Source organism: the organism of the source record quoted next, unplaced genomic scaffold, assembly GCF_019419815.1.
Source record: "Pyrus x bretschneideri cultivar Hongxiangsu unplaced genomic scaffold, Pyrus_bretschneideri_v1 Contig44, whole genome shotgun sequence".
NCBI lineage: Eukaryota > Viridiplantae > Streptophyta > Magnoliopsida > Rosales > Rosaceae > Pyrus > Pyrus x bretschneideri.
The window spans coordinates 1,636,370-1,653,170 of NW_025999768.1; the positions used below are offsets into that span (position 1 = coordinate 1,636,370).

General features: G+C 38.7%; 3 protein-coding genes and 4 non-coding genes across 7 annotated transcripts; 2 read left to right on the forward strand and 5 right to left on the reverse strand.

Annotated features, from left to right (window-relative positions):
• Positions 1-608: 608 nt before the first annotated feature.
• LOC125467954 (disease resistance protein RPV1-like) lies at positions 609-7,863 on the forward strand. The gene is made up of 7 exons (XM_048567393.1): positions 609-1,381; positions 1,514-2,618; positions 2,818-3,111; positions 3,208-4,044; positions 4,151-5,002; positions 5,812-6,705; positions 6,792-7,863. The coding sequence occupies exons 1-5, from the start codon at positions 849-851 to the stop codon at positions 4,643-4,645; spliced, it is 3,264 nt and encodes a 1,087-aa protein (XP_048423350.1). The 5' UTR covers positions 609-848; the 3' UTR covers positions 4,646-5,002; positions 5,812-6,705; positions 6,792-7,863.
• Positions 7,864-8,362: 499 nt separating this feature from the next.
• Positions 8,363-10,878, forward strand: LOC103946436 (chloroplast processing peptidase). The gene is made up of 5 exons (XM_009357145.3): positions 8,363-8,927; positions 9,564-9,701; positions 10,040-10,126; positions 10,269-10,336; positions 10,458-10,878. The coding sequence occupies exons 1-5, from the start codon at positions 8,439-8,441 to the stop codon at positions 10,684-10,686; spliced, it is 1,011 nt and encodes a 336-aa protein (XP_009355420.2). The 5' UTR covers positions 8,363-8,438; the 3' UTR covers positions 10,687-10,878.
• A 61-nt stretch (positions 10,879-10,939) lies between these two features.
• Positions 10,940-12,671, reverse strand: LOC103960695. The gene is made up of 3 exons (XM_009373177.3): positions 12,246-12,671; positions 11,520-11,705; positions 10,940-11,434 (listed from the first exon to the last, which is right to left on the reverse strand). The coding sequence occupies exons 1-3, from the start codon at positions 12,669-12,671 to the stop codon at positions 11,156-11,158; spliced, it is 891 nt and encodes a 296-aa protein (XP_009371452.2). The 3' UTR covers positions 10,940-11,155.
• A 2,258-nt stretch (positions 12,672-14,929) lies between these two features.
• Positions 14,930-15,019, reverse strand: LOC125469746. Its single transcript, XR_007251962.1, has one exon. It is a non-coding gene; the product is annotated as a small nucleolar RNA Z43 (small nucleolar RNA).
• Positions 15,020-15,410: 391 nt separating this feature from the next.
• Positions 15,411-15,499, reverse strand: LOC125469744. The gene has a single exon (XR_007251960.1). It is a non-coding gene; the product is annotated as a small nucleolar RNA snR60/Z15/Z230/Z193/J17 (small nucleolar RNA).
• Positions 15,500-15,570: 71 nt separating this feature from the next.
• Positions 15,571-15,652, reverse strand: LOC125469747. Its single transcript, XR_007251963.1, has one exon. It is a non-coding gene; the product is annotated as a small nucleolar RNA U83 (small nucleolar RNA).
• A 349-nt stretch (positions 15,653-16,001) lies between these two features.
• On the reverse strand, positions 16,002-16,099 carry LOC125469745. Its single transcript, XR_007251961.1, has one exon. It is a non-coding gene; the product is annotated as a small nucleolar RNA Z43 (small nucleolar RNA).
• Positions 16,100-16,801: the final 702 nt, after the last annotated feature.

The following is a 16,801-nucleotide window of genomic DNA, read 5'->3' on the forward strand; positions in this document are numbered from 1 at the left end:
AATGGGAAGGAGAGAGAGAGGAAAAAGGAATGTGGATTAGAGAGAGAAGTTTTTTTTTTATATTTTATTTTTTAAAATTAGAGGATGTTAGGACTTAGGATCACTTTTGGGTAAGGTTTTGAAAAAAAACTGTAAAATTTAGTTTGTATGAATTTATAGTAAAAGATAAAAATATCTTTTTACTTTCTTTTGATTGATAAAGAAAATTTTATTAATATAGTTTTAGATAATATCTTTTAGATTCAAATAAAATAAGCTATAATATTGTGGTACTTATGCAATAAAGGAAGCAGTGGAGAAAAGAATTGGAAGAGTTTGTTGCTGTCAGCCTGTCAGGGGCTCAGCTCATGGGTAGACGCCAAGTGGTAACAATTCGATTGGAGGCTGTTAATGAGCCAACAGAATATTCTCTAGATTCTTTTATAAAGATTTTGGAAATTTATAAATTATATTCGTTTACCGTAAATCATACGGTTAATTTTTATCAAATATTGTTTATATTTATTTTTAAATAAAAATATTTAAAATAAATTCTAAAAATATAATATACAATGATATACACGATTTACAGATGCTCAGATCTAATCAGTATCCGGACTTGTTAACGAGGGCCTTAGATGTGCGTCACTGTTATTTTATATTATAATATAATGGATCTATGGCGGCCGAAGTTTCCTAACTCAGTTTCTTTCCTTTGACCAAAAAAAACACTCACTCAGTTTCTCAGTTTCTTTCCTCTTCCCCCATACCGGCCGGAACTCAGTCGTTACAAACACAAATGCTGCCATTTTTTCAGTCGTGATCTGAACCACTGCCAGTGCCAATGTGCCATAACGGTGGACACCGCAATGAGGGCCCACGGAGCCTCCTCTTCATCCTCCTCCAAGTCCAAACTTTGGAATTACGATGTGTTCTTGAGCTTCAGCGGCGTAGACACGCGCAATGGCTTCACGGGCCACCTCCACGCGGCTTTGAAAGAAAGGGGATACCAGGCTTATATCGATGAGGACGATCTACAAAGAGGGGAAGAAATAAAAGAGCAACTGTTCCGGGCAATCGAAGAGTCATGGATCTGTATCATTGTGTTCTCAAAGAGGTATGCGGATTCAAGTTGGTGTCTCAACGAACTGGTGAAGATCATGGAGTGCAAATCCATACTGGGGCGACATGTTTTGCCGATATTCTATCATGTTGAAGCTTCAGACATCAGGAAGCAGGAAGGTAGTTTAGCGCCAATATTTCGGAAGCACGAAGATGACATCCGTGAAGAAAAAGATGACAGAAAACGGGAAGCCAAGAAAGAAAGGGTAAAGCAATGGAGAGAGGCTCTTACTCAAGCTGCAAACTTGTCTGGTCTGGACCTTAAAAACACTGACAACGGGTAACCACGCATTTCATCTACGTTTTTTTATCAACAATATATATTTTCTTCTGATTGGTTAAGTCTTGCAAATAGTAAGTCACTGCAAGGCTGCACTGCCATTTGTATCTCCTTACGAATTGTGTGTTCCAGGCATGAAGCAAAGCTTATTAGGAGAATTATTGATGAGAATATCTGGGAATGGCTCCCCAGCACGAACGAATTACATGTGGCCAGGCACCCTGTTGGAATCGATTCTCGTGTTCAAGAAATTACCAGTCATCTCTCAAGTGGTGGATCGAATAAAGTTATCATGGTTGGAATTTGGGGGATGGGTGGATTGGGCAAAACAACAGCTGCCAAAGCCATTTATAACCAAATTCATCATAAGTTCCAATTCAAATGTTTCCTTGCCGACGTTCGTGACATTACAAGCCAACATGGTCTGGTCTATTTGCAAGGAAAATTTGTTTCTGACATCTTACAACTTGCCAAGCCTCAGATTATTAGTAACGTTGATGCAGGGATCACTGTTATAAAACATCATCTCCAACGTAGAAGGGTACTTGTCATTATTGACAACGTAGATAAGTTTGACCAACTAAATGCAATTGCTGGGAGTCGTGATTGGTTTGGTCCGGGAAGTAGAGTTATCATTACAACAAGGGATGAACACTTACTAAAGCTACTAAAAGTGGATAAGATATATCCAGCTCAAAAAATGAATGAAAAGGAAGCTCTTGAGCTCTTTAGTTGGCATGCTTTTGAGAATCGTTGTCCAGATGAAGGATATTATGAATTGTCAAAGAAGGTAGTTTCTTATTGTGGAGGTTTGCCACTAGCACTACAAGTCTTAGGCTCTTTACTAATTGACAGAGGCCAAGCTGAGTGGAAAAACCAATTGGAGAAACTGAAGACGATACCTGAGGAAGAAATTCTAGAAAAACTCAGAATAAGCTTTCGTGGGCTAGATGTTCAACAGAAGGCTATATTTCTTGATATATCTTGTTACTTTGTTGGAATGGACAAGGACTATGTCGCAAAAATATTAGATGGATGTGGCTTTTCTGCAACAATAGGTATAAGCATCCTCCGTGAACGGTCGCTTGTAACTGTTGAAGAAAACAATTTGATGATGCACGATTTGCTTCAAGAAATGGGCAGGGTAATCATTTATGAAGAATTCCCTGGTCACCCTGAAAAATGTAGTAGATTGTGGAATCCTCAAGTGGTAACCGAAGTATTGACAAATAAATCTGTAAGTTCACTTCCAATAAAACTTTGGATTTATGCACCGTACAAGAAAAGCATTACACATTATACCACGAATGTCTATGTACATTAAACAACATTTATGTGTAAATATATGTATTTGCATTAAGAAGCTCAATTAGCAAAATTACGTAAAATATATGCAAATAATCCTTTTCTTACCCAGTATAACGTGTTGTTGACAGGGAACTGAAGACGTTGAAGGACTTGCTCTAGATTTCCCTCATCTTTCGGTACAAAGTTCTAACAAGTCCAGTTTCAGTACAGAAGCATTCGCCAATATGAAGAAACTGAGATTGCTTCAGCTCAACAACGTGCAGCTCAATGGAAAGTACAAACATCTTCCCAAAGGGTTAATATGGTTGTGCTGGCATGGATTCCCTTTAAAGTCCATACCAGATGACTTTCTTAATCAACCAAGACTAGTTGTTTTAGACATGCAGTTTAGCCAACTGCTACAAGTTTGGGAGGGTTCCAAGGTATAATCAATTATTTTTTTTTATTATTATTATTATTATTTATGAGATCTTTCTTTTGGATATTAATTTCAATTTGTCTTTGTTTTTATGCAACAGTCGCTTCAGAAATTGAAAAGCATTGATCTCAGTTTTTCTGATTACCTAAAAAAATCACCAGACTTTTCACAACTCCCAAATCTTGAAGAATTGATATTGGAAGGTTGTGTGAGTTTGTATGAGATTCACCCCTCCATTGGTCATCTTGAAAGACTGTCTTTGGTAAACCTGAATGAATGCGAAATGCTTTGTTCACTTCCAGGGGAATTCTACAAGTCAAAATCTGTTGAGACTCTTCGGCTCACTGGCTGTTGGAGATTCAAAGAGCTGCCTGACTGCTTAGGGGAGATGGTGTCATTGAGAATATTTGAAGCAGAGGATACAGCCATAAGACAAGTACCACCTTCAATAGTAAGATTGAAGAACCTCACTTCTTTATCTCTACGGGATGTTCAGGTGCCCCATTCGTTATATGGCTTAAACTCTTTAAGAGAATTAGAACTGTCATGCTGCAATTTAACTGATGATGCACTCCCTAAGGATTTTGGGAGTCTAATTTCTTTACAATATTTGGATCTTCAAGAGAATGATTTTTGTACCCTACCGAGCATCAGCGGTCTTTCAAAGCTTGAAACATTGAGGTTAAATGATTGCAGAAATCTTCATACAGTAACTGATTTACCAACAAATTTGAAATTTCTGTATGCGTTTGGTTGCCCAGCATTGGAAACAATGACAGATTTTTCGGAAATGTCAAATATGAGAGAACTGAAAGTAAGTGATTCACCCAAACTCACTGAGGTTCCAGGCTTGGATAAGTCCTTAAACTCCATGACAATGATTGATATGCAATGGTGCACCAATCTCACAGCTGACTTTAGAAAGAACATCCTACAGGTCTCTCTCTCTCTCTCTCTCTCTAAATTATCTTTCTGTAACACGCTCACACACTCAAAAGCACATGTACATGTATCTGTGTATGACAGTTGCATTGTATATATAGGGATGGACTTCTTGCGGACTTGGTGGCATTTTCCTTCATGGAAATCATGTTCCTGATTGGTTTGAGTTTGTCAATGAGAGCAATAAAGTAGGTTTCGATATTCCCCTGAGTGATGGTCGTAAGTTTGAAGGGCTGACTCTGTTCTGCTTTTATCGTTCAGGCAGTAGTTTTGATTGTCATCTTCCTCTTGCCATTACTGTTATAAATACTACCAAGCGTACTGAGTTGCGAGCCTGCATAGGTAGAGGAGATTGGGAGGATTCTCGGATAACATGTGGTGAACCTGAGGCCTATTACCTTTGGCAGGGACAAATATCAAACTTGAAGCTCAATTTGCAAGGCGGGGATAAAGTTGATATTATTTTTGTGGCGGATTCCGATTTTTCTGGTACAATGAAGAGAACAGGGGTTAATCTAGTTTGGGACAAATCTCTGAAGGAAAATATGCATGATTTGGATCGTGCTGGTTATGTTTTTGACCCACATCCAGCTTAGTTCTATGATGGGCCATCTGATAATCATCCCAGTAATCGAATGAGAATTACTACAGATGACAGAAACAGAAAAAGGCAAAAATTTTGAAGACAAAAAAGCATCTGTCATCTGTCTAGAGATTGATCCACACCTGGATCGGCTCTATGGCGAGGCACGAACGAGGCGGTATGCATCGTCATCATCAGGCTCATCCTCATCATCACATATCTGAGTTCCTGGACTACAGATCACTGTAACATTCATCATCAGCCTCTTTTGTTTTGAATTTTGAAGATATATTGCACCTAGAAACATTTCAACATCTGCCACTGTCGGCTCCACCTCTCTCTCCAACCTCTGCCACTGTCAGCTCAATAGGTAAATATCCTTACCACCCAGGCGGCTTAATTCATTAAGTTAATTGGATTTTTAAACATATAATTTTGGTCTAAATTTTGTAGCTTTGAAGTTTACTGAACTTAACTGCTGTGAAAAATGCCCAAGTTGTACTCTTTAAGTGTGTTTTTAAGTATTGGTTATGATAATTGTGATGGTTTCCACAAACCCATTTGATTGCATGAAGATTTGATTCTTGAAAGATGTGGGTTGGGATGTTTTCTAATTTGGGCTAGATTCTTTTCCCTCATTTTTATGTTTTAGCGATATTGGGAAAGCAGGGAATTGAAGAGGGGACCTTGGGTTGTTCAGAGGCGAATGCTGTTAACCAACCGAGCTTAAATCTATTACGGATAAATTGAGATTTTGAATTTAAGACTTGATAAATTTCTGATATACTGAATGTACATGCCTCAAATTTGTCCATTGCATGTATGCACTGGAAGTCAAAATCTGAATTTAATCAAGAAAGTTACATGTGAAATTGAGGAAGGAGTGGAGAAAAGAATTGGGAGAGTTTGGTGCTGTTAGGGGCTCAGCTCATGGGTAGACGCCAAGAGGTAACGATTCCATTTAGGCAACAAATCATCTGTACTCGCGGTATGCAGCGTACATAATTTTATGGTTCAATGATCAATGTGCATTCTGTATCTTCCTTAATCTGCATTACTTGGACTAATTAGACTGACAATGCGTTGTTCTTTCATTAACCTTTGTACATAGGCGTAGTTTATACGTGTGTGTGGTTAAGCATGGTAAATGGCCTAATTCTGATCGTTGTGACTACTTAGGAGCCACATTTGCGGAAGAAGGGATCAACTCGGGTAGATTCAGGAATCCAATCCCACTGCCTAGGGTGTTTGGGCAAGAGCAGTTATCAAGTAGTGCGTTCAAGAACGAAACTGATGAATGTTTTGATTGAAAAAAAGGAAGCCTCATGAGGCCCATTCCGTTTTCAAGAGTTTAGCGGAAGAAGGACACAGGCCAACTCTTATAACCTACACAACTCTAGTAGCTGTTTTGACAGGCCAGAGGCGTTTCAAGTCTATTCCCTCGCTCCTCTCTAGTGGAGAGAATGGTACGAAGCCCGATTATTTACTTTTTAATGCCATGATCAATGCTTCCTCTGAATCTGGAATTATCAACGATGCCATGAAAATCTTTCAGAAAATGGAGAAGAGTGGATGTAAGCCCACAACCAGCATTTTTAACACTCTTATCAAAGGATATGGAATTGCTGGTAAACCTGAAGAATCTTTAAAACTGCTACAGCTTATGTTGCAGGATGAGAATACAAAACAAAATGACAGGACGTATAAAATTATTGTTAGATCCTGTGTAGCGAGGGGAATATGAATCAAGCCTGGAATGTGGTGTATAAGATGGTTGCATCTGGTATTCAACCCGATGTAGCCACTTACAACACGTTGACAAGGGCTTACTCCAAGAGTGGAGAGACATATATGGCTGAAAGGCTGATGTTCGTGATGCAGAACAACAAAGTGCACCCCAACAAGCGAACTTGTGGCATCATTGTAAATGGCTAATGTAAAGAAGGTAGCATGACAGATGCCCAGAGGTTTGTATACAGAATGAAGGATCTCGGGATGCAGCCAAATCTTCTTGTTTTTAACTCTCTTATCAAAGGATTTCTGGACATTACTGACACTGATGGAGTTGACGAGGTGAGTTTTTACCTTCGATGCTTTAGCACTTAGTTCCTCAAATTTCTCACAAAATATTTACTTACACAAAGAGCTTAACTTCACAGGTACTAATGTCGATGGAAGAATTTGGGATGAAACCGGATGTAATAACATTTAGCACCATAATGGATGGATGGAGCTCAGCAGGACTCATGGAAAAATAAAAAATGCCAGGAGGTCTTCAATGACATGATAAAATCTGACAGAGAACCCAACATCCATGCATTCAGCATTCTTGCAAAAGCTTATGTGTGTGCCGGTGAGCCTGGGAAGGTCGAATCACTTATGACATCCATGGGAAAGTATGGCATGCACCCGAATGTTGTAATCTTCACAACCATCATAAAAGGGTGGTGCACTGCTGGAAAAAATGGAGCATACCCGGAGTGTCTATGAGAAAATGTGCGAAATGGGAATCCCCTGAATTTGAAATTTTTTGAGACTCTTATATGGGGATATGGAGAAGCTAAGCAACCATGGAAAGCCGAAGACTTACTCCATATAATGGAAGAGAAGGGTGTTCTTCCTCAGAAGAGAACTATCCAGCTTGTGGCTGAAGCGTGGCACTCAATAGGTTTAGTGATCGAAGCCATGAGAGTCTCAAATGATTCGGAGTAGAAAGTAGGAGGGACAAGTTACCTGAGCAGAGCTTGGAGTACTCTTATCCTAATGTTTTACAGATACCTAGAGTAGTAGTTTCTGATACCGGCGGATCTGCTGCCAGTATACGAGGTCATATGATTTCAAGAGGATTTGGGTTTTCAGCTGAAAGTATGCAGCACAATGCTGCTAAAACCATGTGTCTTAGCATACTACATCGTCTACGTTTAGAGTGCTGCAGCCACTGTTTATATGAGGAGGCAGTTTCAGTGTCGAGTTGGGATGTTCAGGCATTTTGTAAATACACGTCCGGTGGTGTAAATATGTAAACGAGGAAACAAAGGCGGTCACGGTGATCAGCGAGCAGAAGGATTCCTTGGTTCTGACTCTTGAATTCAAAAGTGGTGATGATTCTTTTGATCCTTTTGGTGTTGCTGATCAATTGTGCAAGTTAAAGTGTTCTGAAATTGTGTAATTTGCTACATGAATTGTGTAACATATACTATATGTGTTCATAATTCAAGGCTAAAAAATCTACATCTGGATGTCCAAATGCAACCTAGATCCCTACTGCACAAAAGATACCACAAAACCAATCGACCCACGTAACAAAAGAAAAGACAACATGTCCAAACTTATTCCAGTTGGTTAGAGCAGTGTGTTTTTTCGTTTGCTATTAAGTTAGGTCTCTTGATTTGGCCTTGATTTATTCATTCAATTTGTGATTGTATATAAAAGTGTGCATAAAGTAAAAAATGAGAAGTTAAACTAAGGGTGTGCTATCCACACATCATTTTTTACTTCTCACACAATCTTTGCTAATTTTTGTTAATTGATTTTCTTTAATTCATCTGATCCGACGGTCGAAAATAAAAAAAAAAAAAAAAAAAAGGTAAAAATGGGTGCCGTGGATCGGGGTCAACACTTGTTTTACTGTTTTACACCCCAGTAGGACCCACAAACAAGACAAGAGACAATCATGCACAGGTAGCTGGATCAAAATTTTCCACCCAAAACAGATAAAATTCCAAACAAGAGAGAGAAGTTACCCAAAAGCTACAAAATTTGCGGAGACTGAATTGAACGCATATCTTAGCTTGAACCAAAGAGAGATGCTCTCTCTACATGTCTTCCCTCCTTCAGCTTCCCTCCAAAACCCTAACTTCAACCCTACCCACTTCTCCACCCCAATCCAAACCCCTAATTTCACTGTCCTCAGTCTCCACTCAATTCCGAAAACCCACTTCAAAGCCCAGAACTTTCTACGATTTAAGCTCCCTAATTGTAAAACCCAGCTCAGAAAACTTTCTTGCAATGCTCTGAAAGACACCGGCGATGAAACGAAGCCGGTTTTGGGCAGTGGGGGTGGCGATGGTGGCGGAGGAGGCGGTGGTGATGACGGAGGGGATGATGAGCAGGTGGAGAAAAAGAGTGGGCCTTTTCCGGAATGGTTCAGTATCACTACCGACGATGCGAAGACTGTGTTTGCGGCGATTGCAGTGTCGCTTGCGTTTCGGAGTTTCGTAGCTGAGCCGAGGTTCATTCCTTCGTTGTCAATGTATCCGACCTTGGATGTGGGAGATCGAATTGTAGCAGAAAAGGTCAGATTTTTATTTATTTTTTCTGGTGATTATATTGCTTATGCTGTATGGTTTCTGTTTGCTGAGGTTTGAAACGTATTGATTTCGCTTTAGAAGTCGTAATTGTAATGGCAACATTGCTGCTTAGCTACATTTTAGATGAAGCTTATGTTTGAAGTTAATTAGTGATTACAATTCGGATCTCGGAAATTAGAATTTGGATGGAGCCATTGAATTCGGATGATCAGTTTACACATCGGTCTTGTCTTACCACGGGGGAAATGGAGTTACCATTTTCTTGAAATGCAATGGTTGAGAGGTTGAGGTTACATAGAAGGATGATGAAGAAGGGGATGACAGATGAAGATTGAACTTTCGGGGGACAAGGCTTCGCAAGAAAAAAATCTTTCGGGGCACAAAATTAGAATGAGTGGTAGACAATTGAGGAGATAGTGGAAATGCATTTTATACATAGTGAGAGATTTTTCATAATTTCGCACTCGATTGATCAGATTTGTGTGCGCCTGTATGACCACTGAACTGGGTAAAGTCTTATGAGAGTTGCTTTGTCTATAGTTTGTGATGTTATTTTGTTTGACATTTAATGATAAGTTGTCGACTATTTACCTGACGGACTCTTCCTCTTAACATTGTCAGGTTTCATATTATTTCAGAAAGCCATGTGCCAATGACGTAGTTATCTTTAAAAGTCCACCAGTCCTTCAACAAGTAGGATATACTGACTATGATGTCTTCATTAAACGAGTTGTTGCCAAGGAAGGTGATACTGTAGAGGTGAGACTAGCACTTTTGCATGTCAAAAATTTCGTGACGTTACTTTTTTGTTTCATAATTCTTGCTACAGTTAATTATATCCCGATGTCAACCAAGAGGTTGATCGGACCAATATACCTTGTCATGTCTACTGTGAGACGTGAAATCTCAATAAGTTTTGTTTAGAACGAGTAATATGACAATCTAGATATTAAAATTTAATTCTGGTTTGCTTTGAAAGTTCATAGATTTATACTAATACAGAGACGGTTTCTATATGTCTGTCAAGAAAGTTGTCTTGTATCTATCAATATCTGAATTTTAGGAACCTAACTACAAAAAACGATGACTGATTGCAGGTACGCAATGGGAAGCTCATAGTTAATGGAGTGGAGAGAGATGAAAAATTCATCCTTGAACCACCTGCATATGATATGACTCCTATTGTAAGAATTATGTTATGACATTGTACGTTCTTTTTTTATTATTTGAGGGGATGTGGTGGTTTCCATGTGTTAGATCTTTTCTAGAAGAATGTTACCTAGAGAGTTAACTTTGCATCTTTTTCTTCGTGTTTATGTTGCACAGCGTGTGCCCGAGAACTCAGTTTTCGTGATGGGTGACAATCGAAACAACAGCTACGACTCACACGTATGGTAATGTTTCTAAAACCCTAGTGCAGAATTGCTAGATATGTTCAGTTTTAGGAACTTCGATTTACTTTTTATCTTTTAGTTCCTCCTGTTGATTGATCGTTCAAGTTGTGAAAATGTTTAGGGGTCCATTGCCAACCAAGAATATTTTGGGAAGATCCTTGTTTCGGTATTGGCCACCAAAAAGGATCGGTCCCACGGTTCTTGAGACTGGCTGTGCTGCTGATAAGCCGGAGAGTGTTCCAGCGTCTCAGCAAAAGGAAGGTCAGGAGAGCATTCCAGCGTCTCAGGTAAAGGAAGGTCAGGAGAGCATTCCAGCGTCTCAGCTAAAGGAAGGTGTGTCATTGAATTAGTAACCATATGAAGTTTCTTCCGGCGCTTTACTTGAAATTGTTTCATTTTTTGCCTTCGACCTTATGTAACATCTCTATTCTAAGGAAACACGCATACGGGCAAATTTTTGGAAGGCCCTAGTTCTTCATAGTTATTGACATTGTACATTGCAAAGCGACGCTCGATTTAAGTAACTTATTCTCATTTCAAAATCTGCTCACTCTAGCTTTACTTTCAACATACATAAACGAATAACTTGGAAACAAAAACTACTGTCATGTAAGATGGATATCGTCGATCCAACTAGTATAATCACTCTCTGCAGAAATTTGCGAAATGTTGCATGACAAGATGAAGCTTATTAACTAGGAAGAAGGCATACAATAACACTTCACACCATCACACAACGATAACCACGATAACTAATAAAAATGTGCTCGTTCCATGAAAAAACTCCGCCAGCAAGATGGAGAGATTCGCCTTTGGTACTCATTTATAAGTACATGAACTCGTTTTTAACTTGATGGGTTTGGTATTATGAGAGCCGACTTCCATGGTGCAAGATACATGCCTTCGGTGCTTTGATCTCACCAGCTTCCCCACCACATTCCCTCGCGACCGGACTTCAAACACCAGCATCATGGGAACTCCTCCGTTGTTATCAGCTACCGCTAAGCTTGCCCCAGCCCCGTATAAAGGAACCTTGATCCCTTGGAGGTTCACGGTCACAGTCCGGTAGCTCTTTCTCGGTTGATAGTATTTCTTCAACTGCATTGAATTTGCTACCAATAAGCACAAGGTGAAGAAAGTAGAGCAGCTTCTCAAATCACACCCTGAATGTATGAATTCTTACCTGACCAGTTGCAACTGCAATCTCTGAATACATTAGTTTAACCGGCGTGGCACTGACATGGATACCGAAGAAGGTAGCGGGGTTGTACACAGTCATCCTCACTGAACAGTTCATTGTCAGCATCTTTGTAGGCACGCCAGTCATGTCCGATCCTTCACCGAAATAAAAGTTATGCACAACCAAGCTCTGTTGGAAAAGGGTTTTGAAAACACTTAAGTTAAAGGTCATTTGAAACATAAATAGTTACCAATAGAAAGTAAAATCAGCAAAAAAATAAAAAAGAAAGTGATTTATATATGTCATTTTTCTTCTCATGCTCATCCGTCTTAGATTTTAGTCATTGAATTAAATAAATCAAGAAATATAAATAAACAGCGGTGTACACAAAGACAAAAATGATTGTTCGGAAATCATTTTCTAATAAAATCTTTGGCTCTGTAAACCAATCGTATTTTCCATTGAATCTATATATCTCTCATCCTTCATCTCTCTCTAATCTCTTATCATGTATGAACGAGATAGACACGAGAGAATATATCACGGGAAAAATTACCCAACAAAGAGAGTTTACTAAATTAGGATTAGAAAACTAATCACACATTCGCAAAAGATTACTTTACTCAAAAATCAATAAAATAATCCAAAATACATCACCCAACCCCCCAAACAAAAAAGAATTAGAAAAGCCAAAATTCAAATTTGCCTAACTTTAATTAACCAACGTACCTTAACATCAACCCTTGCTCTGTACGGCCTGCTAGCCCCCCAAAGAATCAAGCAAAAAACAGAGAAAATCACAACAAATCCGAACAGAGCAACACAAATCTGGCATCTCCTGGAAACTCCTTTGTTCCCATAAAGCCCTCCGTAGTCGCCTTCCTCCTCGATCACATTGCACTCTGGCCACCCCTTCTCGTTGCGCTTCCGGCCCCCCTTCTGGCCGGAATTGGAGGACCGAAAAGTACCCGAGACCCGGCTGGCGGAGGAGGCCCGGGAGTGGCGGCTGTAAGAGGGGTGCGAGGGGGATTCCATGGGGCTGCTGGCTTGCATTGTGGAGGATTTATCACCATCGTTGGAGTCCCTGGAGGGGCTTTGAACGTAGTACAGCGGGCGCTTGGGTGATCTGGGTGATGATGGGGATAGGCTCGTCATGTCTGAGTCGGATTTCGCGTGCATCATAATTACTGTAGGGGTGCAGTATTTAATGTGTGAAGATACTAATTTTGCTTAGAACGCAGTTGGAAATTTTGAAGCTATTTTGGTAATTTGATTTGGGTTTTGTGGGGATTGCTTGGATTTTGATTAAACAGAGGAAAATCCCAGAATTGGTGAAAGATGATGAAACTGATCAGACCCAGATGGGGATTTTGAAGCTTTTTTGGAAATTTGAATTGGGTTTTGTGAATTGATTAAATGAGAACAGAGGAAAAAATGCCAAAATTGGAAAGAGGATGAAGAGCAGCTGAGCAAATGGAACAGAAAATTTCAGTCTGTGAGCTCGGGAACAGAGATTTTGGTATTAAAAAAAAAATGCTGAATTTGATTAGACCCAGATGGACAGTTTGAAGGTCTTTTGGAAATTGGATTTGGGTTTTGAATGAAACAGAGAAAAATTACCAGAATTGGAAAGAAGACAAACAGCAAACTGATCAAATTAAACAGAAAAAATTGAATCTTTCAGCTCAGAAACTGAATTCGATTAGACCCAGATGGAAATTTCGAACTTTTTTAGGAAATTTGATCTGGGTTTTGGCGAGATTACTCGGAAATCAACTGCGTTGGTGGCAAAACACAGAAAATGGCAGAATTAGAAGGAAGATGAAAGAGCATAAATTGAACAGAAAAGTACGTGCCTTTCGTGGTTCAGAAACTTCGGACAGTCGGTGTGTTATCCTCTCTCTCTCTCTCTCTCTCTCTCTCTCTAGAGTGCCGTTTTCGTGAATTGGAGTGGGCACACAGAGAAAAGCAGAGCAGTGAGACAATACTGCAGAATCATCATTTTTTTCTTGTTGGCCAGTCAGAGAGAGTGAGAGACAGACGGAGTTGGAGTGGAAGGAGTCAGAGGAATGTTAGCTTAGATATAGCAAAGGTTTGGATTTAGGTTGGGTGTCGCAGTTTCTCACTCTTCCCGTTACCCGCGTTGCCCATGTGAATTTTGACGGGTTAGTAGTGTAGCTGCGTTACGTTTGGCGCGCGCGATGGCCACGTTGTCACGGTGGCGGGTACTGATTGACGCCTGATTTTGGTTTAAGATTTTTGGGTTAGATTAACACTTGTAAACGTACACCACTCCAAAATATACAATAGATAAGTTTAGTTTGAAACTCGTTAGAATGGACTATTAACTTCGAAGGTAGAAGAATTTTCATAATACGATATGAGATTCCATCAATAATATATGTAGTTTATCTCTATATTATTGACAAGATAAATCGTCACATAATCGATGCATCTATAGTATAATTTATTAAAAAGGTGATTCATACTCCTGAGTTTTTTTTTTCTTTTTTTTTTTTTTTTTTTGGTTTGATAAGAAATACATTCATATGTAACCATGTAAGGAGGTTTTTTAAACCCTAATGGAGAGAGACACTGTCGACAGCTAACATTCCATTCTCGCATTAAATCAATATATACAAGACATGCCACTTTAAAGAAAAAGCCAACTTTATTAACAATAAATTACAATGAGCAATGAAGGACAACAATTAACATGCCTACAATCTGAATCATAATGTTTAATGGGTAATACAATAAGCATACATTCTTGAGCACTTTGAACAACCACCATCTATGCTACAAGACTTAGAAAAGTAATAATACTTTTTAATTTGATCTATTTGGTGGTTGTGAATTTTATTTAAGTGTAAAATTTTTTTTCCCTTTTTTCCATTAATTATCCATTTTTATCTTAAAAAAGTAATCATACTTTGAATTCCTCTTATTCAGTATATTACCAAACACAATATAAATAATACAATCATTAGTCCAATATTACATTAAACACCACACTAATTTAGTCAATACTATTTGATGGCTATTTATCATATCCGACTGAAATAATTTGTACTGAAATAGTCAGTATACTCCAAGCTTGAAGGCCTAAGCATACATTCGTGAGCACTTTGAACCAACACCATCTATGCTCCAAAGCCTTAGAACAATAGCATAACCAGCTAAAAACTGACGAGTGATTCATATGGGGGAGCTCAACAAGTGATTTCACACGGCCGGAGAGCCTCGATCATCATGAGACTAATTCAACAACGGTTCACCGATTATCCATACCATCACCTGCGAGAAAATAATCCAAAAAGCCAAGACCACAAATAACACTTGCATAAAATTATAAACGAACACTAGATATAGAGAAGATTGCTGTTGAAGCGGCATATGCTTAGAGAATTTATGGACTCAGACAACTGATGCAATATCACAGTGGTCGGCAAGGCCAATGAGGCCATTACGACGAGAGACCAAAATACAAATCATCACAGTCCAGTCAGATTCGTATGACGAATCCGTGTTGCCGTAGGTAGTATGAGATAGTTGACAAAACAAAATAACAAATCAAGATATATATTGCAGGGGGTTTTATAAAATGGAAATTTTAACGAAACATTCCTAGTACTATTTATTTTTAACATTAAAGACATTTTTTTTTCTAAAAAGTCATTCCTAAACGGTGCAAAATCAATAATTCAACAAGATCATGCACCGCCCAAAACCCGCTGCAGCAATCCCGAACGTAATTCATCACAGAACATCTGCATTATCTACCACATTCGGCAAACAATGCAAAAACAAAAGGGAAATTTTTGATTGGCAGTAAAAAGCACAATTTGGACACAAAAAACCAAGTTTACAACACAAAATTACAGAAAGAAACTGAAGGGTCGTCAGATAGGAGCGAAAGACATGAAAATTGCTTAATCACAGAGATTCAGTTGAACTATGCATCAAATCATCACACGACCCTATTAATTATAGTCGATAAGATAATCTACGCTAAATTCATAAAAAGTAAGTTACTATTTTAAGAAAAGAGATCAGCCTCAGAAGGAAGGCAGTAGGTGTGTATGTAATCACAGATTATCATAGATTACACGAAAACCGTACTATCGTCATTGGCAGCTGAGCTCAAATCCTAAATCATGTTCATTTTTTTGTGAAACAATTTGGTGGGTATCTTCAGAAATCCAAACCCAGAAAAATTAAAAAAATAAAAAGAGTAAAAATTTAATGTTCCTAAAGTTTGGAAAAAATTATTATCAGCCTCATAGAGAAGATTAGTTTGTTCCACATAGTGTAATTCAGACATATGCTTGTCTAAATGTTTAATTTAATCATCGGCTGACAAAAAAAAAACCCCAAAAATTACAGAACTTTTGCTTAGCAAAAAGCGATTAAGTACGATAAAACCCTAATTCGAAACAAATCAAGAACAAAAAGCTTTTGAATTTTGGGAAATTAGATTAAAAGAGACTCAGAATATGGGTGGTGATATAGCAGGATGGTCGGCAAGGCCTTAACGGCCGTTACGACGAACGAGACCTTATATCAATGAATCGTCATTGCCCCAAAATTTGAAATCGAAACTTGAAAAAGCGAAAACAGAGAGAGAAAAATGGCGACGAAAGAAGTTTAAAAACCCTAATTCCTGAGGAGCTCGAAACCCTAAGCCGCCGACTGGAGATTCTTGGTGTTTTAGAGCGGAAGAATTCGCAGATTTATAAAGGCTTTCGGGGCTAGGGTTTTGCGTTTCGGGTTTTAGGGCTTTCGGAATGGGGTTAATTATACAGTACAATTCAGTGTATAGTTATAGAGTGCGCCTCTCACAATGGCGTTGAAGTTGGGCTACAACAACAACTGATCCACATAAGGCCGGCCCATTATAGTGAAGGATATACCTTTTAAATGGGCCCATTTTGGCTCGAGTTTTTTAAAAGAATAATTTTAGAAAACAAACCTCGTCTCTATTTTATTGGAGGAGGTGATGCGCTTACCTTAGATCATCTCTAATTTTTGGGTTAAAACCTAAAATTTTGAGCCCTAAAAATTTATATTTTATCCTAAAAACAAATTTTTTGCTCCAACCCTTAAAACCTAATTTTTTAACCCCAAATTATTAAAGAATGAATATAAAACAAAAACATTAATTAAATTAAATGTAGACTGTTGGAACGATCATTTGAATGTGAGATGTTGATCACAAAAGAAGCCGTTGGGCCCAACTTTATTGCCGACAAGTGGCCAACACAACCCACATGTATGGGGTTGCC

Bases quoted from the DNA above. Each gene is read 5' to 3' on its own strand.
- LOC125467954 (XM_048567393.1), top strand. From the start codon at position 849: ATGAGGGCCCACGGAGCCTCCTCTTCATCCTCCTCCAAGTCCAAACTT. The intron at 3,112-3,207 runs GTATAATCAATT...TTTATGCAACAG, and splicing joins AAGTTTGGGAGGGTTCCAAG to TCGCTTCAGAAATTGAAAAG. The intron at 4,045-4,150 runs GTCTCTCTCTCT...TTGTATATATAG, and splicing joins TTAGAAAGAACATCCTACAG to GGATGGACTTCTTGCGGACT.
- LOC103946436 (XM_009357145.3), top strand. From the start codon at position 8,439: ATGCTCTCTCTACATGTCTTCCCTCCTTCAGCTTCCCTCCAAAACCCT. The intron at 8,928-9,563 runs GTCAGATTTTTA...TAACATTGTCAG, and splicing joins ATCGAATTGTAGCAGAAAAG to GTTTCATATTATTTCAGAAA. The intron at 9,702-10,039 runs GTGAGACTAGCA...GACTGATTGCAG, and splicing joins AGGAAGGTGATACTGTAGAG to GTACGCAATGGGAAGCTCAT.
- LOC103960695 (XM_009373177.3), bottom strand. From the start codon at position 12,671: ATGACGAGCCTATCCCCATCATCACCCAGATCACCCAAGCGCCCGCTG. The intron at 11,706-12,245 runs GTACGTTGGTTA...CTTTTCCAACAG, and splicing joins GAGCAAGGGTTGATGTTAAG to AGCTTGGTTGTGCATAACTT. The intron at 11,435-11,519 runs GTAAGAATTCAT...AATTCAATGCAG, and splicing joins TTGCAGTTGCAACTGGTCAG to TTGAAGAAATACTATCAACC.